General features: G+C 48.0%; 7 protein-coding genes across 7 annotated transcripts; 3 read left to right on the top strand and 4 right to left on the bottom strand.

Moving 5' to 3' along the window:
• Nucleotides 1-278: 278 nt before the first annotated feature.
• On the bottom strand, nucleotides 279-2,146 carry I302_108958 (uncharacterized protein; the record flags this gene model as incomplete). The annotated part of the gene is made up of 4 exons (XM_019194685.1): nucleotides 279-608; nucleotides 677-798; nucleotides 858-1,769; nucleotides 1,885-2,146. 4 exons carry the CDS (start codon nucleotides 2,144-2,146, stop codon nucleotides 279-281), a joined length of 1,626 nt encoding a protein of 541 aa, XP_019043521.1.
• Nucleotides 2,147-3,709: 1,563 nt separating this feature from the next.
• On the bottom strand, nucleotides 3,710-4,363 carry I302_108957 (uncharacterized protein; the record flags this gene model as incomplete). Its single annotated transcript, XM_019194684.1, has 4 exons — nucleotides 3,710-3,859; nucleotides 3,958-4,066; nucleotides 4,128-4,171; nucleotides 4,265-4,363. 4 exons carry the CDS (start codon nucleotides 4,361-4,363, stop codon nucleotides 3,710-3,712), a joined length of 402 nt encoding a protein of 133 aa, XP_019043520.1.
• Nucleotides 4,364-5,396: 1,033 nt separating this feature from the next.
• I302_108956 (uncharacterized protein) lies at nucleotides 5,397-10,315 on the top strand (the record flags this gene model as incomplete). Its single annotated transcript, XM_019194683.1, has 4 exons — nucleotides 5,397-5,797; nucleotides 5,854-6,887; nucleotides 6,945-9,245; nucleotides 9,309-10,315. 4 exons carry the CDS (start codon nucleotides 5,397-5,399, stop codon nucleotides 10,313-10,315), a joined length of 4,743 nt encoding a protein of 1,580 aa, XP_019043519.1.
• A 154-nt stretch (nucleotides 10,316-10,469) lies between these two features.
• On the bottom strand, nucleotides 10,470-13,384 carry I302_108955 (uncharacterized protein; the record flags this gene model as incomplete). The annotated part of the gene is made up of 10 exons (XM_065870765.1): nucleotides 10,470-10,529; nucleotides 10,587-11,198; nucleotides 11,268-11,382; nucleotides 11,445-11,647; nucleotides 11,717-11,974; nucleotides 12,039-12,340; nucleotides 12,399-12,714; nucleotides 12,768-12,895; nucleotides 12,961-13,078; nucleotides 13,136-13,384. 10 exons carry the CDS (start codon nucleotides 13,382-13,384, stop codon nucleotides 10,470-10,472), a joined length of 2,361 nt encoding a protein of 786 aa, XP_065726837.1.
• A 367-nt stretch (nucleotides 13,385-13,751) lies between these two features.
• Nucleotides 13,752-14,877, top strand: I302_108954 (uncharacterized protein; the record flags this gene model as incomplete). The annotated part of the gene is made up of 4 exons (XM_019194681.1): nucleotides 13,752-13,908; nucleotides 14,011-14,511; nucleotides 14,593-14,696; nucleotides 14,761-14,877. The coding sequence occupies 4 exons, from the start codon at nucleotides 13,752-13,754 to the stop codon at nucleotides 14,875-14,877; spliced, it is 879 nt and encodes a 292-aa protein (XP_019043517.1).
• Nucleotides 14,878-15,043: 166 nt separating this feature from the next.
• I302_108953 (UV damage endonuclease UvdE) lies at nucleotides 15,044-17,620 on the bottom strand (the record flags this gene model as incomplete). The annotated part of the gene is made up of 10 exons (XM_019194680.1): nucleotides 15,044-15,560; nucleotides 15,621-15,652; nucleotides 15,715-15,936; nucleotides 15,987-15,999; nucleotides 16,057-16,112; nucleotides 16,163-16,280; nucleotides 16,333-16,445; nucleotides 16,500-16,650; nucleotides 16,716-16,896; nucleotides 16,948-17,620. 10 exons carry the CDS (start codon nucleotides 17,618-17,620, stop codon nucleotides 15,044-15,046), a joined length of 2,076 nt encoding a protein of 691 aa, XP_019043516.1.
• Nucleotides 17,621-18,496: 876 nt separating this feature from the next.
• On the top strand, nucleotides 18,497-20,002 carry I302_108952 (succinate dehydrogenase [ubiquinone] iron-sulfur subunit, mitochondrial; the record flags this gene model as incomplete). The annotated part of the gene is made up of 8 exons (XM_019194679.1): nucleotides 18,497-18,658; nucleotides 18,767-18,853; nucleotides 18,980-19,148; nucleotides 19,246-19,288; nucleotides 19,361-19,508; nucleotides 19,603-19,677; nucleotides 19,765-19,839; nucleotides 19,925-20,002. The coding sequence occupies 8 exons, from the start codon at nucleotides 18,497-18,499 to the stop codon at nucleotides 20,000-20,002; spliced, it is 837 nt and encodes a 278-aa protein (XP_019043515.1).
• Between the last annotated feature and the right edge of the window lie 475 nt (nucleotides 20,003-20,477).

Here is a 20,477-nt window from a genome sequence, read left to right as displayed (position 1 = left end):
GGATCAGCTTCAAATGTAATATAGGTTAGATGGGTATTTTATGGTTCTAGTCTCGGTCGACGGGTTGTATATAGTATATGAATAAACTGCTCATTCAATGGATTTCGGGAAGCTCCCCGGACTGACTGCCACCCGATTATACTTATTTACATCACAAACAGCAACCCAATACAATCACAGTCTTTTCATCAATTGCAATCCCTTTTTCCCAAGACAAACTCTATAGCAGCAGACTGACAATTATATACTAAGTTAAACAATACCTTTCCCATCGGCTATCAAGGTGATACGACCTCTCTCTTCACCATAACCACATCATCTTCACTTCTCAGTGACGCCCGCCTGATCGCGGATGCGACCGCCGTCGATGTTCCGGGAATAGTCACATTTCCCGGTGGAGCACTCGGTACAACCCTTTCAACATTCATGGCCCCTCGGAACGTCGGACCATCCTCTTCGCTCTCGCTCCTCTGCCTTGCGTGCATAGGGTAGGGCTTAGGAATTATGGGTACAGGACCACGAATCATAATTTGAGCATCGGCTTCTGCCTCGGCCCGTTGGACTGCCGACTGCGCATCTACTTTGACGGCACGACGGCGGTTCTGGAACTAAACAAGGAGTCAGACTGATCAGCTTTCTGACCAGGTCATGGTCCCAAAGAAGAGGTCAAACTCACCCAGATCTGAACGCTTCTTGAAGTCATGCCTAACTGCTTTGCCAGGCTGTCTCTCTCCTCTGTCGATGGGTACGCTGTCTTCTCAAAGACATCGTTCAAGATTGTGAGCTGGGAGTCATCGGCTACGACGCGGGTATATCATCAACATGGCTCCGATAATGACGAGCAGACGGTAACCTACCTCGCTTTCGAGGAGCTTTGAACCCTCCTGGACTCATTCCGCTGGAGGAACTCATGTACACCCCTTCTCTACCCAGTCCCGCCACGGGCACTCCGTGGGGTATACCAGGATGAGTATGCGTGTGCATGCCGATCCCACCTGCAGAGTAATATCTCGGGTCCATCCTTGGAGGAGCATACGGGTGGATCTGTAATCTTGGTCTACCCAGATTGTGCGGTCGTCCCAGCATGGCACTTGAGCCCGGGTGTGCGGGAGCAGGTGGCGGAGGAGGGGGCGCTGCCCATGTAGGGCAGGGTAATGGCTGTTGTGAGACTCTCACTCCGTGAATCTCGCCGCTGGATGGGTGTCGACGGTGTATCATGGGTTGTGCGGAGTACACATGAGGTAGAGAGACGTGATGTCCCGCGGAAGGATGCCTGAGGTGAGTAGGAGGACGCGAGAAAATGTGTTCGCGTTCTCCTTCTCGAGTTTCATCGGATTGACGACGAGTGTGAGCCACAGGGGTAGCTGCCGAGGCTGGAAAGCCGCGCTGAGAGGTCAAAGAGACCGGTGTTGGGTATACGTTCTCTCGATGACCTGTCTGTATCGAAGGTAGTGACGCCAGTCTCTGATGTTGAGATGGGGTTCTTGGTGCGGTGGTAGTAGAAGTCGACGAAGGAACCCAGAATGATCTGCCGATGTGCGAATGAGACGCGCTGGCTTGATGAGACGAGTGAGGTTGCGGGTGTCGGCGAGGTGGCGAACCCAATTTGAAAGCTTCCAGACCGAACGCTGTACCTCCTGTGGTCCTCGGGGGACTCCTGTGGCGAGCCGGTGGACAGGTGTTGAGGGGAGGTAAGGTGGGTGCCGTACGTTGATGTGGCGGTAGGTTTCTGGACGGAGAGTGACTGCTCGATACAGGAATGTTTCTCACTATGAAAACATGAACATTACATCATAGGTCAGTCATGGTATTCATTTAATGATCAGATGAAACGCTTTGTCTAGACACATCAAAGGATCTTAAAATGATGAATGCAATTCTCACCGTTCTTAGTAGACCCTTGTTCCATTGGCTCCTCCACTATGATCTTCCTATAGCTAGGACTAGGAGGAGGCGAGTTAGACAACAACGCTCGGAGGTCTCTGGGTGGCAGTACCGCTACGCTGATATGACTTGCGATTGAGCTTTCTCTTGATGGCGAGATGGAGAGAGATAGTTCCCTCAAAGGCGGTGAGATCGATTCGCTGGGGGTTTGAGAGGAGCACTCGGGTGAGGAGGTCATGATGTGATCTTGGTCATCGGACATGTTTGTTGGTTGTGGTTCGAGAATAGTGTTGGATGTGAAGTAAGGGTTTTATTTTGTTTGTTGGGTTACAAGGGTGAGAAATACTATTATATAATTTTGATGAGAATTTATTGATTGATCAAACCACCATGCGGTGCATGTATGCGTAAGCTAGGTCCAGTCAAAGGCTCTTCGGTACGACTGACGATGAATTGATTTGGTTTTCTTGGTGATTTATGGCTTGCTGGGAAGTTCTGATTCGTCAAAGGACCGTCACTGGAGAAACGCTAAAGGGATTGAATATACAAAGGAGAGAAAGCCAAACCCCCGAACAATGATGAAAGTGGGGGATCAAGTTGAAAAGAGGGTTCGTCGTTTGATGTCTTGCTTCTTTGATATTGTTCGCTTGATTGTTTGATATATCCTTTATATGTCCTGGAGTATTCGAGTTGGAGAGAAACGTATCAAAAGAGATAAACCCTTTGATCAGTATCTGGACCGTGGAGCTAGATAAAATGACGTCTTGGCTATGAAAGGTTAATGAATCAATGAGAAGCAAGTTGGCGCTCTTGTATCGAGACGACTCCGAGAGTTGAGGTGCAAGAAGATGAAGAGTAATTCGCTGTAAGGAAGATGATGACGAGGTTGCAGATGAAAAGATACTTGATTTCTGTTCGATCGCAAAAGAGAGAATATACAGTCGAGTCGACTGTGGAAGAATGAATGGATGAGTAGTGATATATAATTTGATCAGAAATGTTAGGGTTGTATATCTAATTCGCAGATACCCTCAAGACTATGTTAGCATTTCCCCCTTCCCGTGCCCTCAGATTATCGGGTGTTTTACAGGAACGAGCTTTTGATTGACCCCATCAGCCAAGGAACAAAAGAGCTGATCAAGAATGTCAGAAGATGATAGCCATGTTTCGTCAAGTGAAACGTAGGGGTGGTACAAGGAATGTGTGAAGATGAGGGGGAGCGAATTCTTGCTGTTATCATCTGCTATGATGGACGGTGATGAAAGGAAGGGAACCCAAAGGACGCACCATTTGGAGGTAAGTGGATTGCTTCTTACCCTTCAAAGGTGTTATATCTAGTGTGACCTAGTTAAGTCAATAATTGAGATAGAGATATCCCATGACTGAGACTATGCTTAACGCAAGGAGAGATTAATGAATTAGCCTTAATCACATCGGATGAATGAGAATGAGAAACAACTTCAGTGATTGTCATAGTAGAGCCACATGGCCCGTAGCGTCCCTGGACGACAATCGCCAAGGAATCAGTGTGAGAACTTCATCCATCACTAAAAGGTCCTTTTCGCCAGGAGCGAAAGCCACTCAATTCATTAACATTACACCAAGTACAAACACGGTTAAAGGGTAATTGAAGATACCATTGAACAACGAATACGATAAGAGGTTTCTCGGATAAGGTCACAAACAAAAAGAAGACAAATAACAACAACAGATAGATATATTCGAGCCATGGACTGTGATGTGGGAGTGGGGGGTGAATGGTGGGATATAGATGATGAAACAATGAAGTAATTGTCCGCCAGATAAGGAAAGTGAAATGACATGACTACACCCTGGCTAGAACCTCTCGAACGGGCAGTTCTTCGATTCTTGGTCGACCATGATCTCGTTTGGATTCGGGTTTCTCAGTAATCATCTCTCGTTCCAGGATGAATTTCCCTTCCTTGTATTTCTGGTCGTGCTCAAAGGCGAAGTCCTATGGATAAGCACAGTGTAAGCATAATCTCACGCATCGTGAGAATGGTCATAACTACGGAATGATTGTTTTTCGTGTTGCATGAGAGCCTCACTCACATACTTCCATCCCAACGTCGTATGACAAACCCTACAATATACATCCCTGACCGTATGTCGCCCGGTCCTCATTTCTCTATCTTCTGCTTCTCCCGTATATGTGTTGACGCTGTATATCAATTATAAGCACTGAGATCTGTCGAGATGAAGAGGAGATAGGCTGAGCTCACACTTGCTGGACCAACAATGCTCTTCCATGCTGACCAGTGAATTGCTAGCGGAACGTTCACTTATCAGCCCTACACTGCTTGAACAAGCCAGCAGCGCGTGCGGCATTTGCCACCGAGTCTTTTATGCATGCACTCACTTTCGACATGACCCCTTCTGACACTGCCAGATGATTTCCACACTGTCTGCAGACCAAGACTGACTCTCCCGCGAGATATATGCGGAATGCCCTACCCATCTTGCGCCTGGAGTTGGGTGGGTAACGAACGGTTGGGAGGAAGTAAAGGGTACTGTATCGGTTACTACTGGTTGGGTTATCGTACCTATGGTTGAACACCTTTGGAGCGAGTGTCCGATCTGAGAGCTGGTATGTAGTGAGCTGTGAGGTTGCGCTCTGTGAGTCTGGATTTGCGATATCTTATTGTGATATGTATATGAGGGTGAGTGAGAATGGTGGACTGGGTAATTAAGGTAGCGAGGTCGTTAGCTTGATGATGATGGGGGTGAATGATTGCAGCATCACTAGTGACACAAAGTTAGTTAACCGGGGAGACCACCTCCACTCTCACACGGTCACATCCGAACCATCCTTCCCTTCCTCTCCTCTCCTCAGTGGCATAGTGGCATCACATGTGAATCGCTGCAAGAGGTGCAACATGGTGACGGACTGAGCGGATATATCAAGCGAAGGAATTGATAGCTCGAAAATGTCCTCTGATGATCACAACCGGATACGAGGGCCAGCCTTAGAAACTATAACTGGAACATCGTGCTAGGTCGAAGGGGCACTACCCATACATCCTTTCAGGAGGTCATATTCACACCACTGAGGTCCTTGGGTCTTTGTCCCAAATCCGTCATCCTTCTTGTCTGTTAAAAGGCAATCCCTTTTCGATAAGGTCCCTTTGATTGTTCATTTTTATTGGTACATCTGCAAGCTAATTTATCCTGATGGTCCAATCCAATCTGTCCATCATCCATCTGAGGTGATTGCTGGAGTTATCGTCTTTGTTGGGATAGCATGTTGATGACTTTCTAATTCGTTCATTTCCTCTGCAGAGCATCACTTTCACTTCCAGGTCATTCAACCTCCTCATGCCCACTCTCCAGTACCGATAAAGCCAAGAACAGGCTCCGACACTGTCCCAGCTGATCACATCTATCTAGCATCACAAAAGTACACACTCTTTTATAATCACTCAACAGATCAAGACACACCACTCCACAACACCACTCCCGTCACCACTTCCGTCACCACTTCAACTATCGAAATGCTCTTCACCATTCTATACCTATTTTTCACCTCCGAGCTGGCTCACTCTCAATCGACCGGTACGATCGTCCTATCATCACCTCAAACATGTATAGTCGTAGCGCAAATAGCCGCCCTGGAAACACCTAATTCTATAACATCCATGATACCGCTCTGTCCGTCGTCTCCAACAGAATCGATAGATTGGCCAATGTCTCAACTGGGGGATGGCGCGGCATCAAGTATTGGTTTCTATAGTCAGCTTGATGGTGGTCATGCCGGATGCGTGATGAGTATGAGCCAGATGACTGCCATGTATCTTTTAGGAAGGACATTGCGATGGGAAGACAGTGGGGAGTTGTTTGATGAAGCTTCAGGAGAGAAAATGGTGGATCCGATGAGTCAGCAGACTTTGACCTGGTGAGTGACACAAGCTTGAGGAGCAGGCAAAGCAGAAATACTGACGTCTACCATAGTCTCAGCTCAGATCGTATGCTGCCCTCGGATTTGATTCTACCTGATCCCAATTCTTTACCAAAAGATGATCCGATGTGGCAGCAGAGTATCACCCTTAGCGACGACGCTTCTAATTCCCCATCGTCAACCGAAATCGTTTCATCTTCAGCTCTTTACACTCAAAACACCACAACCTCAGCCACAGCTCCTACAGGATCTTCCTCGATGTCTACCACAACCGAAAGCGCAACCCCTCCCGCCGTCGCGTCCACCGAGGGCGAACCTTCCATTGCTCCAGTCGAGCCATCATCAACTTCTGCTGCGCCCCAGAACCCCTCTTCTCCCATGTCACCTTCTGGGACCCTCACAGCAGTATCTCTGCTAGGATCGACCGGCTCCGCAATCGCTATGGTAAACACCTCATCCGCGCAAGGAGTGACGGTGACAGCTACAGACTTTCCAGTCTCTATCGCTCAACCAGCTGTCAACGCAACCTCGGTCGAAGAAGACGCGACTCCCACTTCGGACCTCGGCGTCTCAGCGACGGATGTCACCCCAGTCTCCTCGGATACTACAACTATAATTCTCGATGCGACGTCTGATCCAGCAGAGTCTACAGTAGCGTCAACAGCCGCCTATGAAGAAAACACAACCGCTACACCTTCCAGGAAATCCACCGAGCAATCGAGTGCAGCTTCGGAAACGCCTGCAAGCAGCTCGCAAGAAAGCTCCAGTGCACCCCCCGGAACCTCGACCAGCTTCGAATACCCTTCTGGAACATCTCAGGAGGTATCTGACGGGGCCTCAGAGGCGAGCGATTTTGCCACAACGACGGATTCCACCCCTTCAAGTACGACTTCCATCCCATTGGATACCACCACGACCGTGCTAGAGGCTACTTCTGCTTCTGATGTCAGTTCCGCTTCCTCAAATGGTGTCACTGAGACTGGATCATCCATAACATCTGTGACTCCTGTGTCCAGTGCTGGTCGAAACTCTTTCACATTTTTGGAAGAATCAGGTTTGTCTTCTGAGACCAACATGTCGAGCAGCAGTGAGTTCACCTAAATCTGCAGGCACACGAAAATCTACTGATTTGGCTGTATTGCAGCCAAAGCTATTCCTACAAGTGCAGTAGCTCAAAGTGTGAATGCTTTTGAGTCATCAGTCACAGCCTCCTTTCCTGCTTCTACGACCACGACTTCCAACACGACTTCAACGGCGACAGCATCCACTAGCTCTGCATCCTCTGCTTCGAAGGAATCAGCATCCGTGGAATCCGCTAGCACTCTTTCCGAAGAGTACAATGATGCTGGTGTACCAAGCGTGCATATCGATCCTTTCACACTCACTCCAGATTCGGTCAGTACACCCTCAACCCTTAGCTCGACGGACGCGAGCCGAGCTACCGCTCCCGCTTCCACGACCAATGTGGGAGAATCCTCAGAGATCGCTACTCAGTCAATTACCAGTATGGAGGCTACGGACACTTCTGTATCGGAAGTGTATGTGGATGAAACTATCACAACCATTGTTCATCCAACAGCCGCAGCTATGGAAGTGGCTTCTGGTATTTTGGATATCTCCGTGGATCCAACGGGAAGTCCCACCAAAGCTTTACCTGACTCCGTAGATACTACGAGCCCCACCGATGCTTTTCCTTCTTCTACCATGAAGTCAGATACCTCAGCACCCACTGGAAGCCTCGAGCCTAGTAGTATGTCTTTGGCCCAACAAGCCGCCGAGGTTCCAGCAGTCACCATCACCAAGACTACGACAACGGATGTGGCAGGTGATATCACCTCTGAGATCGTGATGACGACTGCTATCGAATCAAGTACTTCCCCATCAACTGCACTAGTCTCGACTACTGCCTCATCTGCAGTAGGAGAAGATCTAAAGGCTACTTTTCAGTCCGAAACTAGCATTCAATTGAGTTCACCAACGAATCTCAACCCTGAAAGCTCGTCAAGCCAAGCATCCACTACCACCGATCAAGCTATTGAGACGACTGATTTGTTTTCGGGATCTTCCATCTCCGCACCGGAATTTAGCATTCTACCGATCTATCAAGCGGCCGTAGGAACTACAAAACCGCATGATGGTCCTTCCACTGTATCTCCAACATTGACGAAGCCTTTGGACAACATAATCACGGCTACCGAAGTCTTATCAACACAGACGCAGAGGGTAGTAGTTGCCACCTCAGCGGATGTACACTTAGATGACGCTGTACGGCAGCACAGACGGCGCCATCGGCGTGCCAGACGAGGATGGGGCGGAGGTGGACGTGGCGGATGGGGAGGTGGAGGTGGTGGATGGAGCGGTGGATGGGGTGGCAGCTGGGGAGGGGAAGAGGAGGGCGGAGGGGAAGGTGGATGGGGAGGATGGGGAGAAGCTATTGCAGAAGGTCTGGGAAGGGGTGGTGAGCTTTTGAACAGCAAGGCCAAGGCGGAACCTATCGCACAGACAGAACAGGTTGTGGAAGAGCCTGCACAAGCACCACCCCCGCCACCGCCTCCTCTTGCTCAGACACCGGCACCAGTGGCTACTCCAGGCACGTATCATTCGTCTGTACAAAGCTCGTACTATCAGACTTCGTCTGCGGTACAGCAGTCTTCGTATTCTGTACCATTGGTCTCTACCGGTTCACCTGCTGGATCGACTATTCAGGAGAGCTACTACTCCAGCTCTGAGGCGGTACAGTCAGCCTATTCAAGTACACCAGTAGCAACTTCAGCCTACCTTTCTAGCTCCTTGATTGCTCCCCAAAGCTCTTATGTGATATCATCCTCTGCGCCTCCCCCATCACCTACCATCAAGCCATCAGCAAGTGCTGTACAATCGACCACCTCAAAGAAGCCTGCAACCTATTCCTTCGGTATGGCGACATCCGAAGAACCTACAACATCGGAACCTATGATGACTATCCAGACAGAAACGGATCCCTCGAAATTCAACACAGCAAAGCCACCTGCGTCTTCCCTTTCTCACATCGACTCTCTCTCAGATGATACGGTGACTTCTACTTGGCTTTCTGAGACTGCCCCTTCGCCACCTGTACCCGAGGTCAGTGCTGTCAGCCCGCCACCACCCCCAGCAGTGTCCTCTGTGGAAAGCTCAAGACGACCGAGCACTGTCAGTGAAGGTACAACAGCCACTTCGACATTTCGAGCGTCAGCAACCGAGACCGAGACTTTTCATCGACCCACTACGGAAGTCTCGACATTTCAGCAATTGACCACCGAGACTTCAGCTACCACGGATATCGCCACTTTACGGACGTCCACAACTGCCATATCAACCTTTCAATCTTCCACAACAGATATTGCAACATTTGAAACGTCCGTTACTTCTACTTCGTCAGCTACTGCCACTGAATCCACAACCTCAACGGATATCTCTACATTTCGTACGTCAACTACTGAATTGTCTTTAACTACAATTACTGATATCATAACTTTCGAAACTTCAGTCACTCAAACAGTTTCAACTACTACTACCGAATCATCAACCGAGACTTCAATGTTTCAGACCTCTTTGACGGAGACTTTTCGGACTTCCATCCAACAGACAGAGACTCTTCAGACATCCATCACTGCCACTTCTACCTTTCAGGCAATTACTACAATGACTGCGAGGGAGACTATCTCCATAACCGATATCACTAGTCAGACTGTCCTGTCAACCCAGGTCACCAGCCAGACAACCTCAGTCACCGAAATTACAATCTCCACGGCGAATGTCGAACCAGTCCCTACTGCACCACCGACCACATCAAGCAGTTCGAGTACCTCAGAGAGGCCAAGCGCCGGCACTCCAGATTTCACAGGCGAACGTCCCACATCTTCCGATCCACCTTCCAGCACTTCATCATCCACCTCGTCCACCGAACAACCACCATCTCCAACCCCTACCTCGTCTGAAGAGCCACCACCACCAAGTTCGTCCGAAGAACCTCCCCCATCTGAACCACCTCCATCGTCCGAACCTCCTTCTTCCAGTTGGTCCGAAACGGCCTCATCGTCCTCAGAATGGTCTGAACCTCCCCCCTCATCTTCTGCAGAACCACCTCCTGAGGAACCGCCCGCCGAAGAGCCCGCTTCGGATCCAGCTCCTGAGCCTGAACCTGAACCGTCCCCAGATCCAGGTCCACCAGTTTTCTCCGTCGATGGTCAGGCGATAGGGCAGTTCACTGGTCCTGGACCTGCAGCTAGATCAATAGGGATAGATCGGAGGATGAGATCTACCGCCCATGGCGTAGTGATGACCGTACCATTACCGACTATCACATCTAAATCAGTACCGAGTCCCGCTAGATTTGTCACGGTCCTTGGGGCCAAACCGACAATCACATCAGGGGAGGGGAAGGTCGAGAAGAGAGACAACGCTGTCGGACAGGATGTTGAGGTAAAACGAAAAAGACACATCTCAAGGTCAAGGAAGAGGAAAGGGGCTCGATTCGTCACATTTTCAGGTTAAACAAGGACAATTAGTATATTATCTTCATTTTAATGACTGTCGTATTCGAGATGTATCGTTCTCTTTGGTTGAGAGACCAGCTCCACATTGAGAGACTGATGGGATTGCATGCGTCGCATGAGTGGAACAAGTTGATGATTGCATCGAATCATCATTACGTAGAAGTCATTGCTACCCCCTCGCTAATAATTGTCTCGGGAGGTTCTGTGACCTGCTGTTCAACATATTGAATCAATAACTCAATTTACAATGAAACGGACATGGGACTTACCTTTGGTTCCTGTTTTCCTTCGATTCCCTCTGCTTGACTGATTTCCGCTGGCTGTGATGGGTCTTCACCCTGTTGTAGTTCACTCTCATCCTTCTCATCCTTCTCATCCTTCTCATCCTTTTCATCCTTTTCATCCTTTTCATCCTTCTCATCCTTCTCATCCTTCTCATCCTTCTCATCCTTCTCATCCTTCTCATCCTTCTCATCCTTCTCATCCTTCTCATCCTTCTCATCCTTCTCATCCTTCTCATCCTTCTCATCCTTCTCATCCTTCTCATCCTTCTCTTCTGTCTCAATCTTCGGCTGTTCCATCTCCACGTCTTCGTTTACTGTCCCCTCTGCAACTCCTTCCGCTTTCTCATTCTCAGCAGTCTTATCCTCCTCTTCTTTCTTCTCCTCCTCCTCTCCTTCCCCATCCCTGGTATCAAGGACTTCCTTCTCCGGTACTTCCTCCTCGGCCTGGTTCTCCACTGTAGGACCCTTGGGTTCATTCTCTCCCTTGACAGCTTTCATGAGAACATGCAGATCTCTCTTGGGGGCAAGTGTCTTGAATAGCCGCAAGTGATCGTGAGACGCCAGTCGTAAAGCGCGCCATGTGAGACTGGTCTTTCGCTATATTGTGTTTGCAAAGTTAGCCTTGATTGAGGTGGATTGAGTGAAGATGGTAATACCCATACGAACCTCCTTGTTGGCTGCCGCGACATCAGGCGGGATCTCAGTTCCCATAGCTTTGTCGTCTTCCTCATCATCTTCTATCCTCTTCAATTCTTCATCCAGCTGTTCCTCGCTCGTCGCTCTGAGGTGGTGACAATCAATATTATTCCCTTCTAAATTTGGGAGGACAGTGGGCACACTTACTTCTCTCTACCCTTCAGCTGATCGATACCTTTGAATCCATTATTCCAAAGCATCGACAATGGTCGTGAGCCAACCTTGAATGGGTATGATGCTGGAGGAGCGAGTCGTTTCTCCCATAACTTGGCAGCATCCTTCGCCGTACTCTCGTCCAATGGGGGAATCTCAAATACACCTTCAGGACATTGATCGTTCTTCCATTGGGCCTACAACAGAAGTTGCGAGTCAGAACGCATATTCGCCAATATGAACATACGATATCGATCATGACTCACATAATGCACCTCCCTTGTGATAATGGATAGGACAGTTTCCTCGAACCTTTTCCCATCAACCATCCTCAACAGCTCGTCTCGAATAGTCTGCACTTTAGATACCACCCATTTCTCATCATCCGTATTCAGCACAAAGGTTTTTGGCATACCCCCGGTGAAAGCTTGCTTTCCAGCTGAAGCGGGAGTGAGATTCAAGAGAAACTGGAAGAGGATGAAATACTGAACAAGGACTTGGCGTCGGAAAGATGGGTCGGCAAGCTAAACACAGACATCGATATTAGCTCAACATTCAACGATGAAAGATGGCGGGATTGCAGCTCACCTCATATTCAAACAATCGTTTTCCAGTCAAATATCTAGGATGGAAGAACCCTCCACTGCCTATATCCTCAGCTGACCGCTTTCGTTTCTTTCCTATCACTTCCGCATCCTTCCCCAACAAAGCTTTCTCCTTCTGTGTTTGCGCGAATAGGTGTGGCAAGACGAAATCGGTCTTTTCCTTGAAAGTGTCGAATGGCGTTTTTGCTGATTCTCCAGTAGCGGGGCCGTCTAATGATGGTGGATGAGCGAAATACTGCTGAAGTGACCACAGCGTGGGGTAGAAGTCGAGTTTGGGCTCGGCAGCTAGAATTGCATGATCAGCGAGGATACCCATTTCCTGAAGGAGCTTCGTTCTACTTACATTCACTTTCGCCCGTTGTCTGAGATTTCTTCTCTGCTTCATCATCCATCTTCACATCTCCTTCATTATCTTCGTCCTCTTGCTGAGCTTCCGCGGGTTCTTCCTTGACTTCCTCTACATCCCACGTCGTACGCACTTCCGCGTAATCCCCTCTCATGTTGATAGCGCTCTTGTCCGCCACGCTGATGACCGAGCTCGCAAATTGATGAACCCTTCCTCGGAATACCAGATCATCTGGCGTACGGGGGAGGAAACGAAGAAAAGCATTGATGGTTCGAAGTAATGGGAGAGCTTTACCTCTCGATGCAGGCATATCCTGTGATGGCTGTCAGCGTAGAGGAGTAAAGGAAAGATGAGATGTTCATTTACCTTTGTGAACCGCTTCGATCTGGTCTCGATGTATGACCAGAGTCCTCGCCATGATTCTACTGAAATCAATTCCACTAACTCCTCTATCAGTGGTATGAAGAGTGCTCCAGGTTCCAAAGATGGAGTATCTGAGTGACACATGTAATCAGCATTCCTTCAAATCCTTTAGATCCATATACTCTCAAGCACTAACCAGGATGAGCAGCATAAACCACCTCGAATAGAGTCAAAACGATATCCAGCCTATCCTGTAAGCTGATTTGAAAAGTCTGCTTCTCTTTCTCCGAACCATCAGAGCTAGGTTCCGCAAGCTGTTGTCGAGGATTTAGCTATCAAGTCTTCGTCAAGGTGACAAATCATAAACTCACTTCTCCGCTGGTTATAGGCAAGACCACTGCATCTCTCCCTACTACCTCCAATACCGTTCGTATGACTTCTCCCGATTTCGACGAGCTCTCGGGAGCGTTGAGATTGGCCGAGGATTGCGTCCATGCTTGTGTTACTTTCTCGGTAAGTTCAGGAGGGGAGATGGGTCTGGTAAGTTGACGTGTGGGAGGGTAGGAGTCGATGATTTTGTTAAGAGATGTTTTGAGGGCAGGATAGAGGGTTGAAGCCATCTTGTCTGTGTATATAGGCTTGCTGATGACGGGTTGGACCAATAGATACACGAGAGTAAGGTTGAAGAGACGACTGTTGCAGTTGCAGTTGAGAGATGAAGTGAAGAGAGAGAGGCCCGGTTCGAGGATGAACGGATCAACGACGACGGGATCAAATCTGTGTATACAAGTTTGTACGAGCACTGCAGAGGACAAAGGTTGATGGAGACATAACTGTTCATCTTTGTATTTGTTTCCATCTTTCTTCGCAATCCAACATAGACAAATATACATAATAATAGATCCCTGCCTCAGGCTGATAGCTTACTACCCCGGAACAACCACCTAAAATTCCCTCTGATCATCGAATCGTCTAATCAACCCAGCCATGTCATCCAGACCCGCTCCTCCCCACCTTTCACCACGAGACCGAGATAGGGATCGTCGATATGGTCGAGACGACCGAGCTGTAGCTGGAGATAGAGCCAGGACGAGAAGTAGGAGTAGAAGTCCAAGAAGGGATAGGGATAGGTACGACGATCGAGGTGAGTGCTCTCTTTCCTCCACCGATCACTACGTTTTCTTGGTGTTGTCCATAAAGTTCGCCGCTCACCATGTATCGAGTAGCTGATGTGGTGTATACCTAGATCGAAAGTACGGTAGAGAGTCAGGACGAAGTGGCTATAGGGATGATCGGTCGAGGAGGGATTATGATAGTCCCCGCGATAGGGATAGGAGAGACGATTATAGCAGAGACGAGAGACGAGGGGAATATACCAGAGATAACAGAAGGGACGACTACAATAGAAGTGAAGTCAAACCAGAACTCACTACTCGAGATCCTCCTCGAGGTGCTTATTCGAGGGATAATCCGAACAGTGATCCAAACTATCGACCTTCCCCTCGACCATACGAAGATCGTCCGCCCGCTGGGGCAGCACCCTCGGCACCGCCCTCGCAACCTCGAGGTGGGCCTTCTGCGCGACCAGGCTTCCGAGCGGGGTATGGTGGATATGCGAATGGAGGGGGTGATTACGATAGACCGCTAGATAGAAGAGCTATTGAAGAAGGTAGAAGGAGAAGAGAGGAGGAGAGAGCGAAAGGTATTGTATATACCGAAGAGGGGGCTTATAACCCCAGTGCGGAAGGTGAGTCCACCCTCCTTCTCCAAAACCCCAAAAAGTGCTGTCCATGATACTCAATGTCCACTTGCTGATATACGCACGTAGCTTCCCCCGCGCCGAAAGAAGAACCAGAAGATGAGATAGATCCAGACGACCCGGAAGCTCAGATGGCAGCCATGATGGGATTCGGTGGATTTGGCAGTTCCAAAGTAAGTCAAAAATTCTCAACCCGGTTCTCAGTTCAATTGCTGATTCACATGTCGCTCTTCACAGGGACAGGCCAAAGAAGACAACATCGATGGTGTGGCTAAAGTAAACAAGCAGAGGAGTTGGAGGCAGTATATGAACAGACGAGGTGGTTTCAATAGACCACTGGACAAGATCAAGTAGTTCGTTCCATAGTGTCCTCATCGTCACGTCAGCAGAGCGATATCGCCCCTTGTACGCTGTATGCGTCAACATACAGTATCGTGCAAAGTTTGCTTTCATTGTCGTCATAACCAGGCGGTACACATGCATGTCTGATGCTATGCTACATGGGATTTGATACAGTGAGTTATGCCGCTACCTTCTCCTTGCTTTGTCTTCCCTTCCGCTTAGCAGGCTGCTTTTTCGTCTCTTCCTTTACATCCTCCTCAGCCTTATCAGCCTTCTCTTCATCCGGCACATTCTCCTTGTTCTCTTCGTCCTTCTTACCCTTCCTAGGCGTAGCTCTCTTCTTCTTGACTGGCGTCTCCTCCCCGTTTGGTTCAGCTTTCACCTCGTCTCCTTCCTCGCCAGCTGCACTCTTCCTCTTCGCCTTTGCCTTGCCCTTCTTAGGTGGAGCTTGACCATCCACTTCCATACCAGGATCGTTCGTAGCATTCTTAATATGCCCTTCTACTACACTGGTATCTCCGACCCCTCCATCACCTTCTTTCTCTATATCCGATAAATTGATAGGTTCACCCTCAGAGTCGACATCTCCAGTCTCTTTCGTCTTCTTCTTCAAACTGCTCTTTCGGCCTTTGGTGTGCATACCTGGATTAGGGTCGGGTGGTCGGAGACTATCGTGATTGACTTCTTCAAGTCCACTACGAAAGAATCACACTGGATCAGCTGCCAGAAATATGAAGACATGGTAATTAGCTCACTAAATTCGATAAAGCTCAAACACAGCTTGTTCCTACAGATGTGTCATCTAGTCAGCTTAGACCATTGCATATAGACATATGACTGCCTACTGACCTTATCTTTCGCCTCAATCATCAGATCCACATCATCTGGCAAAGCGTCGGGCAGACTCTTACACCTATCTGCATGAGCTCGCCTCTCCATCACGGACTCGGCACCTGGACGAGGCTCTGATAGGTGCTGCTTCATCGGTATACCTCTCTTCTCCCATATTTTGGCTATTCTAGGGATGAGGACGGCGGGTGGGTCGGCTGAGGGATAAATCCAATCGTGATGCTTTGAAGAGGTCAGTATTAAAACGACAAGTGGACATAGATAATGCTTACATAGTCAAAGATACTAATGATAATACGTTAGCTTGTCATCACTCAAACAGGAGCCATTCAGGCAGCTCACATAGGTATATCCAACTCTTCACACACGGGGAATAAATCATCCACATTATAACAGATCTAGCAGATCGTAAGCTCACGTTGACAAAAGCTATATAAACTCAGCTTACCTCGTCATTCTCGAGGACCAACCTCTTCTTCACGTTCTCGCTCAGTCGAGTAGTATAGTTCTCCTTGAATCGAGCAAGTGTACTTTCTTTGTCTCCAAAGATACCTCCCATGTGTATACTAAAATGCAAGTCAGCTGCAAGTGTGCGATCGCCATAAACCTTAAGCTCACATCATGACACCTTCTTTCCCGATGCCCATCCTATCCATGATCTCACATTGGTAGTCTAGTTCTCGTATAGAAGCTTCGATGACGTTGGGCTTGGGAGAGCCGAGTTGAGTAAACTGAACACAACAGTTCGTCAGTTGAGCGCCTACCGTCAGGCTGGGGCAACTCACTTGTCCAGGATGCATCGTCAATCTATGACCATACTTCTTCGCCAAATCCCCAGCTTCTTTCAGACCTTCAGCGGCAAATGCGAGATCGTAGCCATACTTGGCATGTGATGCGAAGGGGAACATCTCAGAAGACAATCTCATGAATCGAATTCTGCGTTCGCGTTCATGGTCAGCTGAACCTCCCAAAGTGACAAGGGGGGAGAAGCGGTTGCTCACTTATTATCCTCGTTCCACTGTATCATCGTCTTGAGATCTCTGACATTCATCAAAGCCAATCCTTTAGGTAATTCCATACCTTCTTCCTCGATACTTGCTATCCTACATGTCCTAGAGCAAAATATACTATCCGGCTTCTCTGATCTCAAAACAGTATTCAAACAAGCATATCCCAGTCGTCCTATACATACAAATCAGCTTTAAACCCATTTAACCTAATCGGACAACTCACCTCTGAAAGTCGTAGTCTTCCTTTCCACATCTGGTATCTCATATACCTTCTTAGGGTACACTTTGGGTTTCCTCTTCTTCTTGACAATCTCATTACCCTCCTCATCAAATTCAGGCTCATCCTTTGCGATCCTCGACTTCTTGGGCGTAACCTTCTTAGCCTTTTTAGGTGTCTCTCCTTCTTCCGCCTCGCCCTCGCCATCCTCATTAGCCTCAGTCTTAGCTTTTGTTTTCTTCGGAGTAGATTTCTTAGGCGTCACTTTCTTCTTCGGAGTCTTCTTCTTAGGCGGTTCGGGCTCCGATAATTCACTTTCCATGTCCATCTCCATCTCCGAAGCAGCAAAATCCGACCCGGATCCCGCATCTTCAGCATATGATACATCCTTTTTCGCAGCTCCTCTCTTCCTTTTCGTCAAACTTCGTTCTACAGCATCATCAACTGCATGTTGCACCTCCTCTTCCTGCTCCGACGTGATGGGTGTGAGAGCCTCATCGGAATCTGAGGTGGTATCCCTTTCAGTCTTCATCAAGTCGGGTGGAGGCATATGTTCCAAGGCGTTGATTAAGGTGTGCTTTGGGGGAGTTTGAATCGTAAGTGGGATGGTGGTGGTGCTGAGCTGGGCGGGTGAGGTTGGTTGTTCGGGTGGTATAACCTTGAGTCGTCTGGGAGGCATCGTGAGTGTGTATATCGATTGTCTTGCTATAGCAACTGACAGGAATGGTCGAAGTGTTGATAGTGTTGTAGTTCTTGTTAATCGGCCAAGTATAGGAATGACCATCAGACGAAGCGATACAAGGCAAGGGATAATAGAATGATAGAAACCCTCCCAGTCGATTAATTTAGGTGAGGGAGTGAAGAACAGATGATGGTGAAGAAATCAAAAGATGAGAAACTCAAAATTGTATTTTGACCGTTGGAGCGGACAGCGAACGCGTCTTTCTTTTTAGGGATTCATCTCAATTTTCATCTCATCTCATCTGGGCAGCAATGAAACTTCCTCATTCAGTAAAGGATATGATGTTGGTTGGTAACGAGAGCAACATGAGAGCTACCACTGTTAGATTGCAGGCTGACGATCGAGAGATCGAAAGAGATGAGACGAGATGCACAGGTACGTCATAGCGAGACATAAGAGCGGACTTGTCCGCCAGAGGGGGGCTTCTCCTATGGACACGCGACTTGCACATGGATGGGCTGCATATGCAACATCTTGAATCTGATTTGCTGGACTTTGTGGTTTCCGAATTGTTCCGATAGGTTATAATGGGTTGATGGCCAGGAACTGAATTTACAGTATGTGCTCGTACTGATTGAATGTGTTGGGTGTCTGCCAATCGAATCGTGTGCTTTGTGCTTTGTGCTGTGGATCTCACTTGCATCGACACTATATACCATTTCCTTCTTTCATCCCTCTTCTTTACATCTCCACAAATCATTTAGCATAGGCTTAGGATAGGTAGACACCTTGACTTGAACTCATCCTCACGATCTTAACGTCCCAGCATCAATCAACTCACCACTCATCGCCATCGCCATTACCCTCACTAAAATGTTCAAGCCTTCCACTGCCTCCTCCGCTCTCAGAGCTATACCCTCTTCATCTAGAGTATCGATCGGAGCTCGATCCTTCCACGCCTCCTCGAGAGCTGCCTTGGCCACTCCTTCTGAGACTAAGCCTGAGCAGACCAAGGAATTCAAGATCTACCGATGGGTGAGTCCCTCTGTTTCAGTGAAGTGGGCGGCGATCTGGACATGGCGAGAGTACTTGAGAGTGCATCGAATATGGAACTTAATAACTGATGAGATGTGAATGATATAGAACCCAGACACACCATCTGAGAAGCCAAAGTTACAATCTTATAAGGTTGATCTTTCACAATGTGGACCTATGATGTTGGATGCTTTGGTAAGTGTCTTTCTCTGATTCCTCATCTTCCCTGTATGATCAGGATACGTGTACTTTTTGCCATCCCTTCTTACATCGAGCACAAGCGAAGTGAGGACGTCCACTAAAATATGTCCTCTCGCGTAGATCAAGATCAAGAACGAACTCGATCCAACTTTGACTTTCCGACGATCATGCAGAGAAGGTATCTGTGGGTCTTGCGCGATGAACATCGACGGTGTGAATACCTTGGCGTGTCTCTGTAGAATCGACAAGGATGTCAAGAAGCCCTCGAAGGTTTACCCATTACCTCACAGTGAGTCTCACTCCACTTCAACTCCAACTTGGCGACCTTTCTCAACTGGGTTTTGTATGTCGGAGCATTCAGCTGACGTCGGATGATCGAATAATAGTGTACATCGTCAAGGATCTTGTACCCGATCTTACACTCTTCTAGTGAGTCATCCCCTTTTAGAACGACTCATACCTGATACTAGAACGAGACACTGATGTTTTATGTCATTATAGCAAACAATACAAATCCATTGAACCTTTCCTCAAGAACGATAACCCACCTGCTCAAGGTGAATTCTTGCAAACTCAAGAGGACCGAAAGAAGCTCGATGGAATGTATGAATGTATTTTGTGTGCTTGTTGTTCGACCTCCTGTCCTTCTGTAAGTGAAATTTAACCCTTCGCCATCATTTTGAATCCTTGACAACCATGAATCACTTAAAGGAATCAAGCTAATGTCTGTGTGATCATTTTAGTACTGGTGGAACCAAGATCAATACTTGGGTCCAGCTGTTTTGATGCAAGCTTACCGATGGATGGCTGACTCCCGAGTGAGTAACCACTTTGTCATCAAAGGATGCTTTTGGTATTATCATTGCCGTGCGCTGCGGCTGACTCCCCCTGTGTTATGTGTTTAGGACTCATACGGTGCCGAGAGAAAAGAGAAGATGCAAAACACTATGTCCTTGTACCGATGTCACACCATTTTCAACGTGAGTTGGATTTTTATGTGCTGAACGTCATAACCGACGACTGCTATTGAACATCATTGCTAATACTCTTAATGCCATGTCATAGTGCTCCCGAACATGTCCCAAGGGACTTAACCCAGCTCTGGCCATTGCCAAGATGAAGCTCGAGATGGCTACTGAATAAATAGCTCGTCATGTGAACATACGCGGTGTGAAGGTGTCGAGCAGGAAGGCGTAGTGATGATGATGTAGCTTCAATTCTGTCGCGGGGTTTAGTCGGTTAAGGGTTCCTTTTTCTTATCTTTCTCTGTCAGAACGTTGATCTTCCAATTGAATAAGATCTGTTTGTACTCGTATGCATATGAGATGATAACATATGGGTTTGACTGGGCTGCAAGACATGAGATACGTAGTAGTTGTAACCAATGAGGATGCCACGGCCGCGGTGAATTCCGGTAATAACCTTTGGCGGGTTAGGATATAACATAGGATATATAGGACCGAATGAACCGATACTTAGGATACTACGAAGTAGAGTGCTCCTCCACTCATCCCCAACAATCGACCTGTTACCTACCACTCGTCACCGACCAGTCATCTTTCATCAACAGTCCATCTTTTCATATCTCATTCTCAAGCTTACTTCCCAGTAGTAAAAC

This window comes from Kwoniella bestiolae, chromosome 8 (genome assembly GCF_000512585.2).
Source record: "Kwoniella bestiolae CBS 10118 chromosome 8, complete sequence".
Classification (NCBI taxonomy): domain Eukaryota; kingdom Fungi; phylum Basidiomycota; class Tremellomycetes; order Tremellales; family Cryptococcaceae; genus Kwoniella; species Kwoniella bestiolae.
This window is presented reverse-complemented; position numbering and strand designations above follow the sequence as displayed.